At 41.7% G+C, this 17,585-nt stretch overlaps 1 protein-coding gene across 2 annotated transcripts in view; it reads left to right on the plus strand.

The window, feature by feature from the left end:
• Window positions 1-17,585, plus strand: part of agrn (agrin) — a 503,633-nt gene that overhangs the window by 442,843 nt on the left and 43,205 nt on the right. For both annotated transcript variants that reach the window (XM_048614989.1, XM_048614990.1), the window contains 3 exons: window positions 6,237-6,333; window positions 8,002-8,166; window positions 9,804-9,915. In XM_048614989.1, the coding sequence (XP_048470946.1) occupies window positions 6,237-6,333; window positions 8,002-8,166; window positions 9,804-9,915 (374 nt within the window). The remainder of the gene's footprint in view (window positions 1-6,236; window positions 6,334-8,001; window positions 8,167-9,803; window positions 9,916-17,585) is intronic.

Below are 17,585 nucleotides of genomic sequence, written 5' to 3' on the forward strand. Positions count from 1 at the left end.
TCATCTGCTATGGCGGGATTTGAACCTAGGTTCCCTAGAATGTTATCTGGGTCCCTGGATTAACAGTCCAGTGAAAATACTGCTAGGCCATCACCTCCCCGTCTTCACAGTGTGACTCAAGCAGCTCTTTAATATCCTCACTCTCCACTTCTTCAAATCCTACTTGCTTGCAAGATCAACACAATGTTCTTTGATTCTTGGGAGATTCTCTGGCGGTTTTAAAATCTTGAGAAATTTCTGCCAAACTGCCTCTAAGCAGTCCTTACTGACATCACCCCATACCTCCAAGATAATATCAATTGCATTCTTGATGTTAAAGCTCTTCCAGAATTGAAGAACATTGTCCTTATCCCCCTTAGTGGCTGCACCTTAAATAATAAGCTTTAAAAGCTGCTACTGCACCCTGGTACGTGCATTGAAGGAGAGAGGTTGAGTTTGGGAGTAGAAGTAGCACTTTGATGTTTTCAGAAAGCTCACCAATGGTGGGAGGATGGCTTGGCACATTATCCAGGATGAGGAGAAACTTGAAATCCAATTTTTTTTACTTGCGATACTTTCTAAATACATCTTCCAAAACATCAACAATAAGTCAGAAAAAAATTTCCCCGTCATCCAACCTCTTTTGCTTGATCTAAAGTAGACGTCTCGAGTAGACTTAAAGTAACCTTTCAAAGTTCACAGGTTAGCAGAGTCGGACACCACCACAGGCTTAAGCTTTCAATCTCCACTGGCACTGGCACCCAGCACCACAGTGATACAATCCTTTGCCACGTTAAAGCCTGGAACATGTGCTTCATTCATAGAAATGTAGGTTCTTGATGGCATTCACTTCCAATTTCAACCTGTCTCATCCAAATTGAAAATTAGACCTGAGTAATAGCCTTCTTGATCATTCAATTTTTTTTATTATAATATTTTTTACTATGGGAGGAAATGCCATTGCAGGCTCCTTGTCTGCATTGACAACTTCACCACATAACTTTACGTTATGAAAAGCATAGTGGCTCTTAAAACCACTGCTAGCACTAAAGGCAGGCACATCTACAGGATTTTCAGCTTATTTTTTTGTTCGATCTCCATAAATCACGGAGTACTGTACCTCTCGCAGAAAGCGCTTCACAACAAAGTCTGAGAAACGATCACGTGACGCAGGTGCGGAGACTCTTTTGATGCTGACATTGCGCATATTCAGGACAAAGCCTGCGAAACGATCGTCTGATGTCAATGCGTACTCCTCCACACACCAATGGAATCACATTATAGCCAACACAAGTTTGTGTTTTAGAAACAGCGTTTCCCCTATTCATCAATCACGTTAAAACCAATTCACACTGACAGAACACGTGTTATAGCAGAATCAATTTATCTCCTAACCTCTTTCATCTGGGCTGGAGTTTTGTGGAAACTGGTTTGTCCAACTGAAAGCGAATTCAAGAAAATTCTCCCTGACTATAGAAACATGTAGTGTTTTAATAGTTGAGATATTCAGAGGTGCGTTCTGCTAATGGGACACATGGACTGGGTGTTATGAGGTTTACCTGAGTTTCAAGGTTATACCTACCTCTGAACTAGGAGGCCTGGGTTCATAGTCCCACCTGCTCCAGAAGTGTGCAATACCATCTCTTCATAGGTTGATTTGAAAATACCTATACTTGAATTTACAGTCAGGATGATTTTGCCACTGATATATTTGCTCTTTGCACTGCCCTGCTTAATCAGTAAACGATGTGGAGATGCTGGTGTCGGACTGGGGTGGTGAAGCAGATTCAATGGAATGAATGGCCTATTTCTGCTCCCATGTCTTCCAGTTTATTTGACTGGGATGTCTCATAAAGCAAGTCACACTTCAGCTACTCGAAGCCTGTTTTCATTGATTAAGGTCAGAAGTCACACGACAGCAGGTTATAGTCCAACAGCCCCCTGAGGTAAAGAATTCCACAGATTCACTACCGTCTGAGGTAAAGAAATTTTTCCTCATCTCTGACTTAAATGGGCGATCCATTTTTCTGAGTTATGCCCTCTGGTGCAAGGTACTGGTGAGACCACATCTGGAGTGCTGTGAGCAGTTTTGGTCCCCTTCTTTAAGGAAAGATATTATTTCATTGGAGGCAGTTCAGAGAAGGTTCACTAGGATGATCCCTGGCATGGAGGAATTGTTTTATGAGCAAAGATTAAACAAGTTGGAACTCTCCTCACTGGAGTTTAGAAGAATGAGAGGTGATCTCATTGAAACATGTAGGATTCTTAAGGGGCTTGACATGGTAAATGCTGAGAGGATATTTCCCTGCATGGGAGAGCGTAGGACAAGAGGACATAGTCTCAGAATAAAGGGGTGCCAATTTAAAACTGAGATGAGGAGGAATTTCTTTTCTCAGAGGGTTTGTGAATCTTTGGAACTCTTTGCCACAGAAAACTGTGGGGGGCAAAGTCATTGTGTATAATGAAGGCTGAGATAGATTCTTGATCTGTCGGTGAATCCAGGTTTATGAGGACAGGGCAGGAAAAGTGGATGTGAGGAGCGTCAGATCAGCTATGATCCTATTGAATGCTTGAGCAGACTTGAGGGGCCGAATGGCCTACTGTTGTTCCTATTTCTTACGGTCTTACGGTCCTAGACTGTCCCATAAAGGGGAACACTCACCATATAACCTGTCAAGCCTCTAATACATAAAATGTATAGTGACCACTGTGGGCAGGAGAGAGTTACTATCAATCATTTTTAAAAAAAGGCACATAAAAGATAAAGCAGTTTAAATCCATTCATTCTGCTTCCACCTTTTGCCTATTTAAACTGATTATTTTGAGTAACTACTCTAGATTGCATTTAACATGCTATATAAGGGCGATGAAACCTGTTCAATACTTTCCCAAGAGAATGCAAAGTGCTATAGAACTGACAAGATTCAAAGCAGCATGAGCTGAATGATAAATGTCAATTGAAGATATGCAAAAAGAATGAATATTGTATTTTTGGTTCAGTGATTACTTTTCTATTGATAGAGCTCTGGGGTAAGGATATTCTATATCATCTTAACAAAACCTTTGAAGGACAGCTGAATGCTCAGAATTCTTTCAACCCCTGGCTGTTTAATGAAAAGAAATTGATCGATTGAAGGGAACTGTGACTGAAATCTATTTTCCTGAAACATACATCAAAATGGAGATTTATTGTTGCTTTGTGGCAATGTGGAGTAAGTGGTGTGAAAAAATTGCAGGCACAGAATGCAGCTTTCTTTCCAGAAGCCACTGGTGTTTGTTCCAAGTGACAATTTTCCTGTAAGAACTAGGACAGATAATCAAAGCATGAACGAAGCTTAGCCACGGGGGACATTCGCAACTAAAGCTGTTCCACAAAATAGAAGCAAAATTCTGCGGATGCTGGAAATCTGAAATAAAAATAGGAAGTGCTGGAGAAACTTAGTGGCAGAATCTGTGGAGAGAGAAACAAAGTTAATGATTCAAGTCCGATATGATTCACCTTCATAACACAGTACACCTTGGGACAGGGGTCTCAGCCGTTGGCCTGACAGCTAATGGGAGTCCCGTGATTTTCAGGGGAATGTCTGCCCGCATTAAATACCAGTCAGGCACATAAGTGGCCGGTGGTGGTTGTTCCCTCGGGATGTACAACCCTGGAGATTGAAATCCCACGCGTGTGGAGTAAAAGGCTAATTAAACACTTGAACATGCACTTAAATAGCTATGACATTGTGACATTCAATCACATAGAACAGCAGCTTGAGTTTATGTGGTCCCAGAAGAAACCGTTGCCTTACATCCCTTGTATATTGTTGCATTTAATGTTAACATCCAATTACAATAGTGTGGACCTCCTCTTACAACAGGCTGTCCAAGAACTATGGTCAATCAGGGGCCATCTCCGCCACTCGGAGTGTGGTGGGGGCTTCCAGCAGTACACCCAGTAGTGATCACTGAGTAGTGAGGTGCTCCGGACACAGCTAAGGAAGGGCAGGATGGGGGTAGCAAGGAGAGGGTTGCTGGCATGATGCAGGAAGAGAGGGCAGAATGTTAGCCCACCATCCCCATGGAAACTCTCAAACCCTCAACCACCCCCACTTTGAATCTCAGAGATTCAGGGAATGGCATTAATTTCCAGGCATGCACCTTGCAGCAGGAATCGTTTGACAGTACTGAACAGGCAGACACCTTTGTTTTCTCCCATTGTAGGCAGTAACACCGTCGTTGCTGTCCTAGCTGAGGGCAGGCAACTCTACACAGGCCTCAAGGTACAAACCTGACCTGTGTAGTTTACTGACACACAGGATCGTGCACTGTTTTCACTCCACCTTAAGTAACTGATATATATGTACATGTGGTGATTGTGAGCATTTGGGGATCTATTTTAACGTTGAGATCTTGTAGTTGAAGTGTTGGCTCATGTAGTGAACCTTGACTGTTTAAAGTTTGTGGAATACGAGGGTCACTGGGAGGGTAAACATTTATTTCTCATCCCTGATTGTCCTTGAGAAGATGATGCTTTCTTGAACAGGGGTTAGGTACTCCCACAGCACTGTTAGGAAGGAAGTTCTAGGATTTTAGCAACTTTGTTACTTATGAATTGTAACCAAGACTGGAAGCAGTGAGTCTCATTTCTAGTACCTACTGATGCCGCCTTGTACCACAGCCAAGTATTACTGCTTCATGTGCAAACTTATGCACTGAGTTTCAGCCAGCTGTTTAACCAAGAGTGTCATTGGACCAGCATCAGTCTGGTTCTCAGTGCATATTCTCTGCAGCTACACTTCCAAACAGAAGTGACTAGGAAGGAATAAGGAGCCAGAACTTGGCCCAAGTCATCTTTTGTTACACTTTTCTTCTTCCTCCCTGATTTAGCAATACTGCATTATCCAATTGCATTATTGTTAGTACTTTGACCAGTCTTCAGGATCCAAGCCTTAAAGTTTTCTGAACAGCATTGGTTAGCTCCACGTCAGGTTCACCAATACAGCCTTCTCTGTGCGCAAACCCCATATCCCACACTCATAGGAGAGCGACTCGCTCAATGTCAAAGTGCTGCCCCCAGCCCCTGCCACTGCATCTCCTCTTCCCTTGGTGACACCCCCTGTGTCTCTGCAAATACCCTCCACCCACATTCATGACCCCCCATCCTCCCAACAATAGAACAACCCCATACAGAAATTTTCACTTGGATTTCTCTTCCCTTGTCTTGTTGTTAGTTGAAATGAAATGGATCTATTGGATCCTGCAGCTCTTTCGTATTTAATCCAAATAGCCGTATTTTGCATGTGAGCCTGAAAGATGAGTCGCAGTACACTTTGCCACCAGAGATGGCATCACAGGCCAACTGATCCTGGTGTTATCCAATGCCAATATCAATGTTTCCATTTTGTTTAGTTTTGTGGCATTCTATCTGGATTCTGGTTTCTTCCAATGAGAAAGGGTTCCATGCTAAAGAGCTAAAGGGTCTGGAGTGATTGTAACGAGGTCAGTTGCGTGGATCCCATAGAATGTGAGTTCCCTGCTTGGGGCTGTTAATCTGGTCCAATCAGGGAGCATTGGCCAACAGATATAAACAGGAGAGCCAGAGGATCTGTTCACACTGAGGACTAGCTGTGAGGAAGCTGGATCAGCGTCAAGGACTCTTCACATGTAAATAAAGGGTTACTGGGTGACAGGATACCAGCCTCTGTGGAGTTATTTCAGGGTCATAGAGTTTTACAGCAAGGAAAGAGCCCCTTCATCTCATTGTATCTGTGCCAGTCATCAAACATCCATCTACTCTAATTCCATTTTCCAACACTTGGAATTATATGTTGTGGTGTTTCAAGTGCTTCTCTAAATAGTATTTAAATGGCCTCTACCATCCTTTTAGCCAATGAGTTCCAAATACCCATACCTGCTGAGTGGAAAGCATTTTCTAAAAGCACCTCATAATGTTCTGCTTCTTAGTTTAAATTTGCGCTCTCTGGTTATTGACCCCTGTACTAAGGGGAAATGTTTCTCCCTATTTACCCTGTCTGTGCCACTCAGAAGTTTGTACACCTCAATCAGGTTCCCTTCAGCCTTCTCTGCTGTAGGGAGAACCAGCCCAACTCAGATGACGTCCTGGTGAATCTCTTCTACGCCCTCTCCAGGCGCACCATCATTTTAGCGAGAAAAGTGGAGCATAGATTTTCACTAATGTCCGTTTTCCTTGAAATGTATTAAGTTTTGACTTCTTCGTATTTACAGCTACTTCTTTTCTTTTGCACCAGAAACTGAGCAGAACCAGGCCACTGCTTTCATTCCAGAGTTCAATGGGCTTTCCTACCTCGAAATGAATGGAATCCATACATTTGTCAGCGAATTGCTGTAAGTTCATTTGATGCTTAGAAAAATATGCTAAGATTAGACTCGACCAGTACTCTGCCTGGGTAAACAGATCTCCGAAATTACTTTCCAAATAAATCTCATAAATAAAGGATTTGCAATGACCTCGAGCTAATTATCCTCCATAAACCTATTTCCAAATTCAAAACCTTTCGGCTACTTTTCACACTGGATTGTTGCAAGTTTCACAAGTGTTAGTTCTGGCTGCACGATGGGGAATAGAAATCAATATTTACTCTGATAAAAAGGGCAGTACAATTGTTGAGGGAAGAATACAGAAAGACTGTCCATGGTGACAGGTTTAGCCATAGAACAGAAAAGTGACATCTAAATCTATGTGTGAAGTAAGACATCTTGGTGAAGGAAAATACATCTTAACAGGTAAAATTCCACCTGTGTGAGATATTTTAAGAATTCAGATGCATGTGAGGCTTTTTTTAAGCAATGAATTTTCAGACAGGACAACTATAATACCATAATGGGATTCTGGCTTTAATATATTGGCCCTGGTCAAGGAAAGGAGGTGAGGATCAATCTCTACATTAAAAGTATAGCAATTGGAGTAACCCACTATGATATAGTTATTCAATAGGCTCTTCATCTATCGAAGCTCCTATGGATGCAGTACAGGCACACTTCCAGGAAGGGACACTGAAAAGTTAACTTGTGTTGCTGCACTTTGGACTATGCACACTAAATCCTATCCAAGTAGTAGACACTTTAAATAGTATTTAAGTTATCACATTACTAAAATAGCACTCGATTTTTCCAATCGGAAGCCTGAGGGATTTGAATTCCGCTCGAATACAGCCTGTTCCCCAATGCTTCTTCATCAACAGCTGTCTAAATGATCTTAAGGATTGATAGTGTGCATGATGTATCCTCAAGTTCATGGGAAAGAATCTGGGGTTTAACTACACTGCTGGAGTATGAGGTTGATGAGATGGAACCCATGTTCTCCAGCGTATTGGGAAAATAAATTGAATATCTCCTTGCCCCATACTCATCAAATACATCTCCTTGGCTGATATTGAAGGAATAACACATGGTGACTGTGGAGCTATCCATTGGGTCAGACCTGGAGGTCGTGGTGTAACGTGATGTTGCCCGCTCTGGTTTACATGTGACTCCAGATTCACAATCATGTGGTTGATTCTCAGCTATTCTCTCTAAAGGTTTAGCAAGCCATTGAGTTCAAGGGTAAAAGGAACAAGAACAAGACAGCATAGATATAGAGTGATGTGCCAAAGGAGCAAGGGTGAAGTGAGGAAAAACATTTTCACTCAGTGAGTGATTAGGGTGTGGAATGCACTGTCTGGAAATGTTCAGGTTCAATTGAAGCCTTCAAGAGAGCATTGGATGATTATTTGGTTAAAAATAATGTGCAAGGGTATGAGGAAGAAACCACAGATTAGCTTTAGGCAATGGTGCTCATTTAACAAGCTGGTGCATGCATGATGGTTGAATGGCCTTTTCCTGTGCCAACCTCTGTGATTTACGGATGGACGGCACCCAGATCCCAGGGAGGAACAATTCTTTTAAAAAATTATACCGAGAGTGAATTGCGAGACTGATGTCAGACTAGTTGAAAGGAGTGTGGGCGTAAAATTCACTTGTTGATGTAACAGTAAACGTGTGATCTGATTACAGTCAGAAGCTGTCAATGGAAATAATCTTCTTGGCCACTGATCGCAATGGAATGATCTTTTACAACGGGCAGAAGACCGATGGCCGTGGGGACTTTGTTTCCCTAAACCTGCGTGATGGTTACTTAGAGTTTAAATATGACCTCGGAAAAGGACCAGCAGTTATTAGGTAATGACAAAAATATATGTCTCAATTTACTTTCGCAGTAAGATTCTTCCTATGTAGCCTTGGAGATGGAGATGAACAACTCTTTAAGATCAATATTCAAAGCCTTGAAAATATTTTATTTGTCTACATCCTGTGAATTGCCCTGGCATTTTGAGAGGCTCCTATTCCACAGAAGTTGTCCTCAATTTTCACCTGGATATATACATTGTTTCCAGTGGTGCTTATGCTATTAGTTACAGGGTTGGTTAGCTTCTTGGCTGGTTAGTGTTGCGAACAGCATGGGCTCAATTCCTGCACTATCTGACATTAACATGAAGGACTCTCCTTCCCAACCGGAGGTGTGGTGACCCTCATGTTAAAGCAGTCATCTCTCTGTAATGAGTGAGCAGCCGTATGGTCTGGTAAGACTATGGCTAGTTTACCTTAGTATTTATTCTATTGGGTAAATAAATATTCCATAATCTGCACAGATGAGAATTCTTGTGTGTAAGTTAACTTTGTTCATTTTGTGATGGGCTCATTAAATAAATGATGAGAAACAATGCACTTTATATAGATGGCATTTTGTTGAAGCCAGACCAGTAACATGCCCATATTGGTAAGCATTGAAAAATATGTCAGCCGGTCTTTCAGTCATTTTAGTCAAAAGCCTTACACGTACAAATGAACAATAGGCTATAATATTGATGAGAAAAGCCTAATGTTTCCCACTTGATTGACTGTCCTTTTTATACAATAGCATCTTCCCTTACGGGTGGAGTAAAGTTAAACTTGTCAGCTCTGATTGGATGAAATCTTGGAAGCTACATCACATGTTCTCATCTACCCCACCAACCCCCTTCCCACATTGGTTCCCCAATCTGTCTGTTCTCATCACGTGATACCTTTTGAAAATCCAACTGGAAAAAGGATGATCTTGATATTGGCCAATTGATTGTCAACCAGCTTACTTTTCCGGTATTTCTGTAACGAGTAGACAGAAGTGCAGCAAGAAAATAGATTTTCCTTACTGAGCCCTCTGATCAAAAATCCTGCTGTTTTCTCACAATGGTGCCCTGGACCATAACCTTCAATGTCTGGAAATGCCAGGTAAAACCTGGAGGGCTGACCTTTTTGCATTGTACATTCTGTGCTCTTTAGATGAAGTTCTCTCTGTGATTGCAAAACAAAACCCAGTGAATCGCTCAACTGAGACTCATCTTTGGAGAATTCATTGGCACAGAAACATAGAAAATAGGAACAGGAGTAGGCTATTCAGCTGTTCAAGCCTCACCTGCCATTTTGTCTGATTATGGTTGATCATCCAATTCAGTCTACAGTTCTTGCTTTCTCCCCGTACGTTTTGATCCCTTTAGACCAGAAACTATATCTAACCCCTTCTTGAAAACACATCGAGAGCCCTCACTTACCAGACACATCTAGTGGAGACTTGTGAGCAACTTGCTCATCATTTCCAGTACATGGCCTACCCAAACTGCCCCCTCTAGAAGCAGGACCTACTTGTGAAATCATGTTCATGATGGACTGGGAACACTGCTTCTACTGTTGTTGTTTTCTCAATTAACAATACTCAAAATACCGTGATGCATACTTCTAGATCACTGAATATTACCTGTAACTTTTCTCCATTAAAATAGGAGTAAGCAACGCATCCCACTGAATGTGTGGAATGTGGTTACTGTTGAAAGAAATGGGCGGAAAGGATTAATGATCATTAATAATGGTGAACCCATCAATGGTGAATCCCCGGTAAGTAGCAAGGAATATCTGCCTGTTGTCAGCTGTGAATTATTCAGGTTGTTTACGTTTGTGGGCTGTTACTTCGCAGTGGTAATGTCCCTACCACTGAGCCAGAAGACCTGCATTGAAATCCCATCTGCTCCAGAGGCATGTAATAATATCTCTGAGCAGGTTGATTCGAAAATGTACTCCATATTTGTTAGATTTATTGTGTTCTGAAAGACTTTACTGCCTCATTCTCCAAGTGTTTATAATGGCTGGGATGTTTTCATGCTGTGTATACATTATTACACCTGATCCAATAGCTGGAAGCTTCTGGAAATGAGAAGCTCTCATTTTTTGATGCCTGGGCTGATTTATGGAACCTATTTGTACAGCTAAATAAATATAGCTACTATCTGGCAAAGTTGCAATTCCTTACGTAAGGTGTGAATTATTTTGAATCAACTTCCTCTCATGTGTTATGACATACCTCTGGAGCAGATGAGACTTGAACCTGGATGTTCTGGCCCACTCGTAGAGGCACTACCATCATACTATAAGACCCAAAATGATGGTGTATAATGAGCGACAGACTGCAGGTTTGGCATAATCTATTCAGTTGTGTTTTTCTTGAGACGCTGAATGATGGAGGAAATGTCTGGAGTTGATTTGCAGTTCAGGATTCTGCTGGTCGGTATCATGTTAACCAGCTCCAAATGAACTTTTTCCAGGCACTTATACCATTCCACGCCATTGCAGCGATTGTAATATTGGTGATGAGAGGGCTCAGGACTGGGTTTTGGATCAGAGAGAGAACTCATGCAAGTTGGTGCCCCATCTATGTTTGGAGTTCTGCACAAGAGAATGTGTTAGAGAGGGCACCATATGTGATTTCTCTTAGTAATAATGTTTGGGTGTTTTTAGGAGAATAGTCCTTCTTTGGTTTTCTTTGTTTTTCTCTGCTTTATCCCCATATGTGAAAATAGCCTGAAGTGACCCTTCCTCCACCCAGGAAATAGTGGCACCTCAGTGATATGAATGGCATCAGGGGCCCTGCAGTGTTTGGAACAGGCCCCATTACTCTGTGGTGCCATGGCACTCCAGTCCTATGTTGTAGTCCTGAGCCATGCCTACAGGACCTGATTGTGGAATGTGGAACATGCTGCTGTAAAGCAGTTTATGTTTGAGAGGGGCATATCATATCTGTAGGCAAGAGAATTCAAAACTTAGGAAGTATACAATTTTCAGCAGCTGTGTGCCATTGCGAATATTCATGCAGATGCACGAAATTCTGACTGAAACTCAATTCAGGTTTTACTGTTTAGTTTCCAGCTGCTCCTCCCAGCATAGATGGCACACCACTGACACCTGTTGTTCATCTAGAGAAATGCAGGTCCTGCCCAAGGGCTATCAGTAGGTTGAAGGATCCTGGTATTTGGAGCTCAGTTTTGATGGTAATGCTTTGCTACATGACATTTACAAGATGCTTGTAATGGACTAGGGAAACAAATTCTGGTTGTTACCTTGCTGTTTGGTGGAGTATTCTGTAAGTAGTCGGAATGGTCATATCAATCAAAGTAGCCGCCTCAAAGACAGCTCTTGTGTACAGACCCCGTTCCCCTACGATGTCCAGGGAGCACAGAATTTACACCTGAATGGAGCCCCAAAGAGTTTACCTGATCGAGGTTGTGGGACAGAGGTGGGTGAGGGGAACAGGGAAAGAATTGGTAAACTGAATGAACACATTCATCTGATCAGAGACAGGCAAGATGGTTGAAAAACGTTCACAGTAGCATATTGAAGGCCAGCGGGATCATTTTACCACTGCGGTTTAAGATCAGTTCTGATATAAATCAACAGAAAAGAAACTTCCCTTTAATAGGGACTTCATGTGAGGAGGTGTTCTCCCTGCTACATCAGTTAAAAGATTTTGACTTCCATGTGGTTTGAATGCAGGGTATTTGGTCTGTCTGTGAGCTGTTAAAATGGTAGCAACTGTGTGGGTGGTGTGTGCAAATGTGATGGGGCAGAGACCAAGCTACGAAAGTCATGAAATCCAAAAAGATTGTCAAAAAAAACCCCTTTTATGACTTACAGCCAAATGGGTATGTATTCTAGAGAGGTGGGTGACACATGCTATCACTAGATAGGGGAAGCTTGATCAATTCTAAACTGATTACTCTAACTTAAAATGGTCTAAAAATTCATGTGTGCTCAGAATTGGTTGGTTTTCAGGTTTTCATTATATAACGTGAGAAGTGGGATCTCACCAAGTCACTGCGAAATAAAAAATAAGGCACTAAATGATTCCACAGATCAGCCATTAAAGGAAGAGTAGTTGGGAGAGGTGGGGTGATGCAATTGGAAGACTCAAAATGATAGAGAGTGTAACCGCCAGGCTGGAAGGGTGGGAAATTGTCTGCGGTGATCGGTAAGGGTGAGAGCCAAGATCAAGAGAGGAATGAGGGGATGTGATGATGTCCGTGGTGGCCTGTCCAGTCTTGTGTGGTTTTAATGTGGGATCCTGAGGAGCATTCCTGCATCTCCCAGCTCTGTGTTCAACCAAGTGTTTGATGCAAACCATAATGGCCCCTCTTGCAGGACAGCTTGGTAAGCCAAATATCATTTAGGCCCAGTTTTCTAAAACACACATGGGGACAGTGCAGGAATACATTCAAAAGGATTTTTGGCCACTTGTCCCTCTATTTAATGAAGCAAACAGTAAATTCCAAGTTCTTCCACGCGCTCAATGTGGCAAATTTTATTTGTTGCCCGCACCGATACGGTGTACCTCCAGCTTGTTATACGCATGCCTTTCTTTTCCATCATGTTGCAGGTTTAGCAAACCATTCAGCACGTGCAAATAGATGCTACATGGACAAACTCATGGTGGTCAGTCAATCTTCATAAGTGGCTCAAGACACTTATTTCAGTTGAACCATCAGAATGAGTTCCATAGAAGGAGTTTGGGAGGGGTCAGTTTATTGGTAGAGAGAGAAATCTGTCAGAAGCAGGTACCATGCTGGTATTCCAGTGTACTGGAACAGAGACGAGTAGATTTGAAGATTGCACAATAATTTTCTCATGTCGCTGTACTGGGGGAGGAGTTGAGGCTGTTTGACTCTTCCACAGGAGTAGGTGGATATGGAGTTACTCCCCCCTACATTACCCTGTTCTGACCCAGGAACATGTCCTTATCCAATATCCATGGTAACTGCTTTTCATGAAGTTGTTTCTTTGCAGTGGAATGCACGGCTGTGATTGTGCCTGTGTGAGAGATATTTACGAAGCTGAGTGGTGAATGCATTTATAATTGGAGCGATTTGAGAAACTCATCTGGAAAGTTAATCTCCATCCCTAACAAAGTGCCTTGCAGCCCTTGAAATATTAATAATGTTATGATGGGGTACTAATGTGTTTGACTGTGTGTTCTTTACTTCACACTTACTGATGATTCCCTTTTTTCTCTTATGTTTCTTGTACTTATTCTGATGTGCTTTCTGGATTTAAGAAATCGCGCAAGGTAAAACGAAACAAAACCAAAAGAAAAATTGATGTCATCACTCTCACAACATCGTTATCCCATTCTAAACTCATCCAATTTCATTGCTAAACGTAGAGTTAGTTGTAGAACATCTAGTTTTGCATTACATAACCTCTTCAAAATTCAGGTCATGAAATGTTAGTGATGATGACGATGGGCTAAATGGAAGTGGAGATTCAGTGGGACTCAAGTTATATGGTAATCCATGTGGCCTGCCCCTTCCTGCCCAGTTCTGGCCTCATTGGTCTTTCAGTTTAGTCATTGGGCTTCGGATACTCACTGGGCTTTCGGTATACTCAGTAGGCAGACTGACCCCATGGTGGATGTATGCAGATTTACTTGGATGAGTGGCTTTTGGAGGAAGACTCAGTCTTCTTCCCACCTCTACTCTAACCAAGTCCAGGGTAGAAAGTCTCGTGAACAGTCTTGCCTGCCCTTGCCCTCCCTGCCATCGCTTGAGATTGTTGGTTCGGTAATTAATGCCCACATGAGGGTCTCATTCCACCGCAGCTGGCATTCACCCAGCAGTGGATGGGGGGGGTGGGTTCGCCAATACAGAAAGTCTGTAAAGCATAGCATGTCAGGATTTTGTGTAGGCTTCATGTGTACCTTGTCCAGAGGCTCCAATGCATAATCGAGACCCTGCTTTGGGAGGGAGGACCCCCTGCCCTTGCTGCTGATTCCCTTGACTTCACTGTAATTCTGCCCATAGCATCACTCACTTGTGGCCTAGATTCCTTTGGTGATCCTGGGCCTTCCGGTGGGTGGGTGTATTACTGAGGGATGCTGCCACTCCCTTGGTGGGTGCTGACCAACAATGGAAGAGCTGTCGGCCGCTGATTGACCATCAGCTCCCAGTGGGCATGTCCGCCTTTCCTGGAGTCCCCAGGGAAGGCCCCTGCTGCCCAGCCAATGGACAATTAACATGGCGGCCTTTCCGAAAAGCCACAACGCTGTGCCATTGCTGCTTCTCAGCTTGAGCTGCTGCTCCCTTAAAAGAAAAATAAACAGGCACCTTTTGCCCTTTTGTTTAAATCTAAAGTGATTCTGTTACCCTGCTCAGGCTCTGGTTTCAGGGACTGTGCTGGTGAGGATGCACCTCAAATAGGGCCCCTCACTCTGTGCAATTTCTCTTTGTAGATCCTGGTGTCTCACAGTTATTATTATCACAGTGTGGCAGGTAGGGGAAGGAAACAAGCAATAACTCATCAGGTCTCCAACCACAGGCTTTCTGCCACCATGACTAGGTGGCCCATCTGATCGGCCATGCAGAACATTCCCTGAGCGTAACAGTAGCCTAAACCTTGCTCCTGCTCTAAACCTGTGGCCATGCCAATATCATCATGTCGTGTTCCTTACAGGCAGTGAGGAAACTGGCCCTAAATTTGTTTGGTTTCAGAGTGTCAAAAGTACAACGTTTATAAAGTAATCCATTCCAAAATAAAATGAAAAGCAGGAAAAGTAAAATCAGGATCATAAGAGAACAAAGTATTAAAATAAAGTCAAGAAAGAATACAAAGATAGCAAGAATTAGGGGAATAAAAGATAAACCTGAGAGACAGCAAATAAAGACTAATAAAGGAGTGAGCATTGAAACTCCAGACTAAGGGGAATAAATATAGTTTATTTTACATTATGCAAATTTTAATCTTCATTTTTGCAACCTTCATCTTTGTAAGATACATTAGTTTAATGATCTGACCTCTGTGACAGCTTTATAAACTAGCATGCTGCAAATTCATCTCGGCTACTGACAGATTCTTGCAGCAAGTTTTATTCTGCTGGCATAAAGTCCATACATTTTCACTATAAAAACAGAAACTCAGCAGGTCTGGCAGCATCTGTGGCGAGAGAAACGGAATTAATGTTTTGAGTCCAACATAGCTCTTGTTATAATCCGGTATTGGATTACTAGCTTTGTATTCAAACTCACAAAGACAAAGCTTGTGAGATTTCCTTCTGAAAAGGAGTGGATAGTGTTTTAACTGAAGTGAAATAAAAATATAAAATAATATTGCATGAGTACAAGGAAAAGAGATCTGCTGATTGTCCAAAATAAAGCACTAACTGTTGAAAACCACATTATTGATGAGTTCTGTAAAAGAAAAATAAAGCCCATTATTCCATCTTATTTTCTTCTCCACTTGATAAGCTGGCCTTTCAGCAAGGGAAGGAGCTAAGAACTTAACAACAATGGGAATAAAACTTTGGATCTGCCTAATTTGATGACTATCACACAACGCGTAATGGAGCAATGGCTATTGGATCATATCAAATTTTAATTTTAATTTATCAATATTTTATTATCTAATCAGGCACAAATCATTAAAACATTATAGACGTGTAAAATATTCTTTCAGAGATAGTAGGAACTGCAGATGCTGGAGAATCTGAGATAACAAGGTGTAGAGCTGGATGAACACAGCAGGCCAAGCAGCATCAGAGGAGCAGGAAGGCTGACGTTTCGGGCCTAGACCCTTCTGAAGTTAGTAGTAGTCCTGCTCCTCTGATGCTGCTTGGCCTGCTGTGTTCATCCAGCTCTACACATTGTTATCTCTGTAAAATATTCTTGTTGGTTTATATTACCATTAAAATTAGAAAAAACGTTCTTTTCTCTTAAAACAATACAGACTTGGTACGAACTAAAAATAGGGAATTTTTATCCTAACATTTTCACTCCTGGCTTGATTGATCTTTAATAAAAGCACACTACTTTGGATGCTGAACAGCTGCAACACAGAAAATGCTGAACAAACTCAGCAGGTCCATCAGCATCTGTGAAGAGAGAATTCATCTGAAGAAGTGTCATATTGGACTTGAAAATTTAACTCAGTTTCTGCCTCCAAATGAGTCCTCTGCCAGATCGGCTGACTGCCCTCTAGTACTGTCTGAGTTTGTTCTGGATTGATCTTAAAACTCTTTAATTAAAAGTTCTAATTTTACAAATAAAGATTGAATTAGTAGATTGACAGCCCAATTAAATACAGAAAATATTTTGAAGAAACAGTGCAATGAGAAGGGAAATGTGTGGAAAATTCGAGTTCTGCCTTTTTGAAATATACAATTCCATATTTAGCATTTCAGTGTGAATTTCATAATCTGTAATAACTTAGTCAATCTTTAAGATCTCATAAGACTATTCAAATCCTCAACTAGATTTCATAAATGTACAATACTGCTCTGTGCATTTAAAAACTGAAGTGCCTGTGGTAGTGTCTATTAAAGGTACTTTTACTTTAATGTTCATCTTTATAAACAAGCAAGGTCACCACTAACCTGATAAGCATGTCATTACATTGCTTGTGTGTACGATTTAGTGTGCGTGTTTTCTCATGAGGTTTTTACTGAATTTGTTTGACATTATTCATTCATCTCATGCATATTTAATCTTGTCTTGCATTCCCATTTGGCACACATGAGCTCAAATCGCTACCCGTGGTCTGTTTCTGGTTACACATTGATCGCAGCACTTGACGGGGATTGTGAATGGGATTTGTTTGTCATCGCTGTAAATATATTTATTAGTATGTGGTGCAAATGATCATGTTTTTAGAGAGAGATTTCAAAGGCCACGTTTAGTGTTCAGTAACAGAAAGACTAGTGAAAACAAAAAAAAAACACTTCCCCAAAGAAAATGTGATTGGCCACAAGTAAATTAAACTAGAACACTGAGCCTTTGCTCTGCCCTGCAGGCCATGTTCACGCCTGACAGCTGAAACTTAAAAATTGGATATGAATAGAAGGTAAATACTCCAGAACATCCATAAGTGCTTTGTGTTAATTAATAAAGACACTTGCAGTTGTATTTCTGTTTTTGTCATGTGAACGACTCTATTTTAAACATATACAAGTTTGAACAAGTCACAGGCGTGACCTGATCCACACTTTTACCCACAGATGTCAGCTGTTCACTGGTATTTTTTAGACTTTAACAACAGTCTTTTTGGGGAGGGCAGAGTGGCAGCCAGGAGAAATGTCTGAATGAAGATCTTCCTGACACGCATTAAAGTCACTCCAGCAATTAAAACAAAGGAACTGTGGGTGCTGGAGACCAGAAACAGAAAACAGAACTTGCTGGAGAACTCAACAGATCTGGCAGCATCTGTGGAGGGAAAGCAAAGTTAATATTTCAATCCAGTGACCCTTTCTCAGA

The sequence above is a fragment of the Rhincodon typus genome, chromosome 31 (assembly GCF_021869965.1).
Source record: "Rhincodon typus isolate 14 chromosome 31, sRhiTyp1.1, whole genome shotgun sequence".
Classification (NCBI taxonomy): Eukaryota; Metazoa; Chordata; class Chondrichthyes; order Orectolobiformes; family Rhincodontidae; genus Rhincodon; species Rhincodon typus.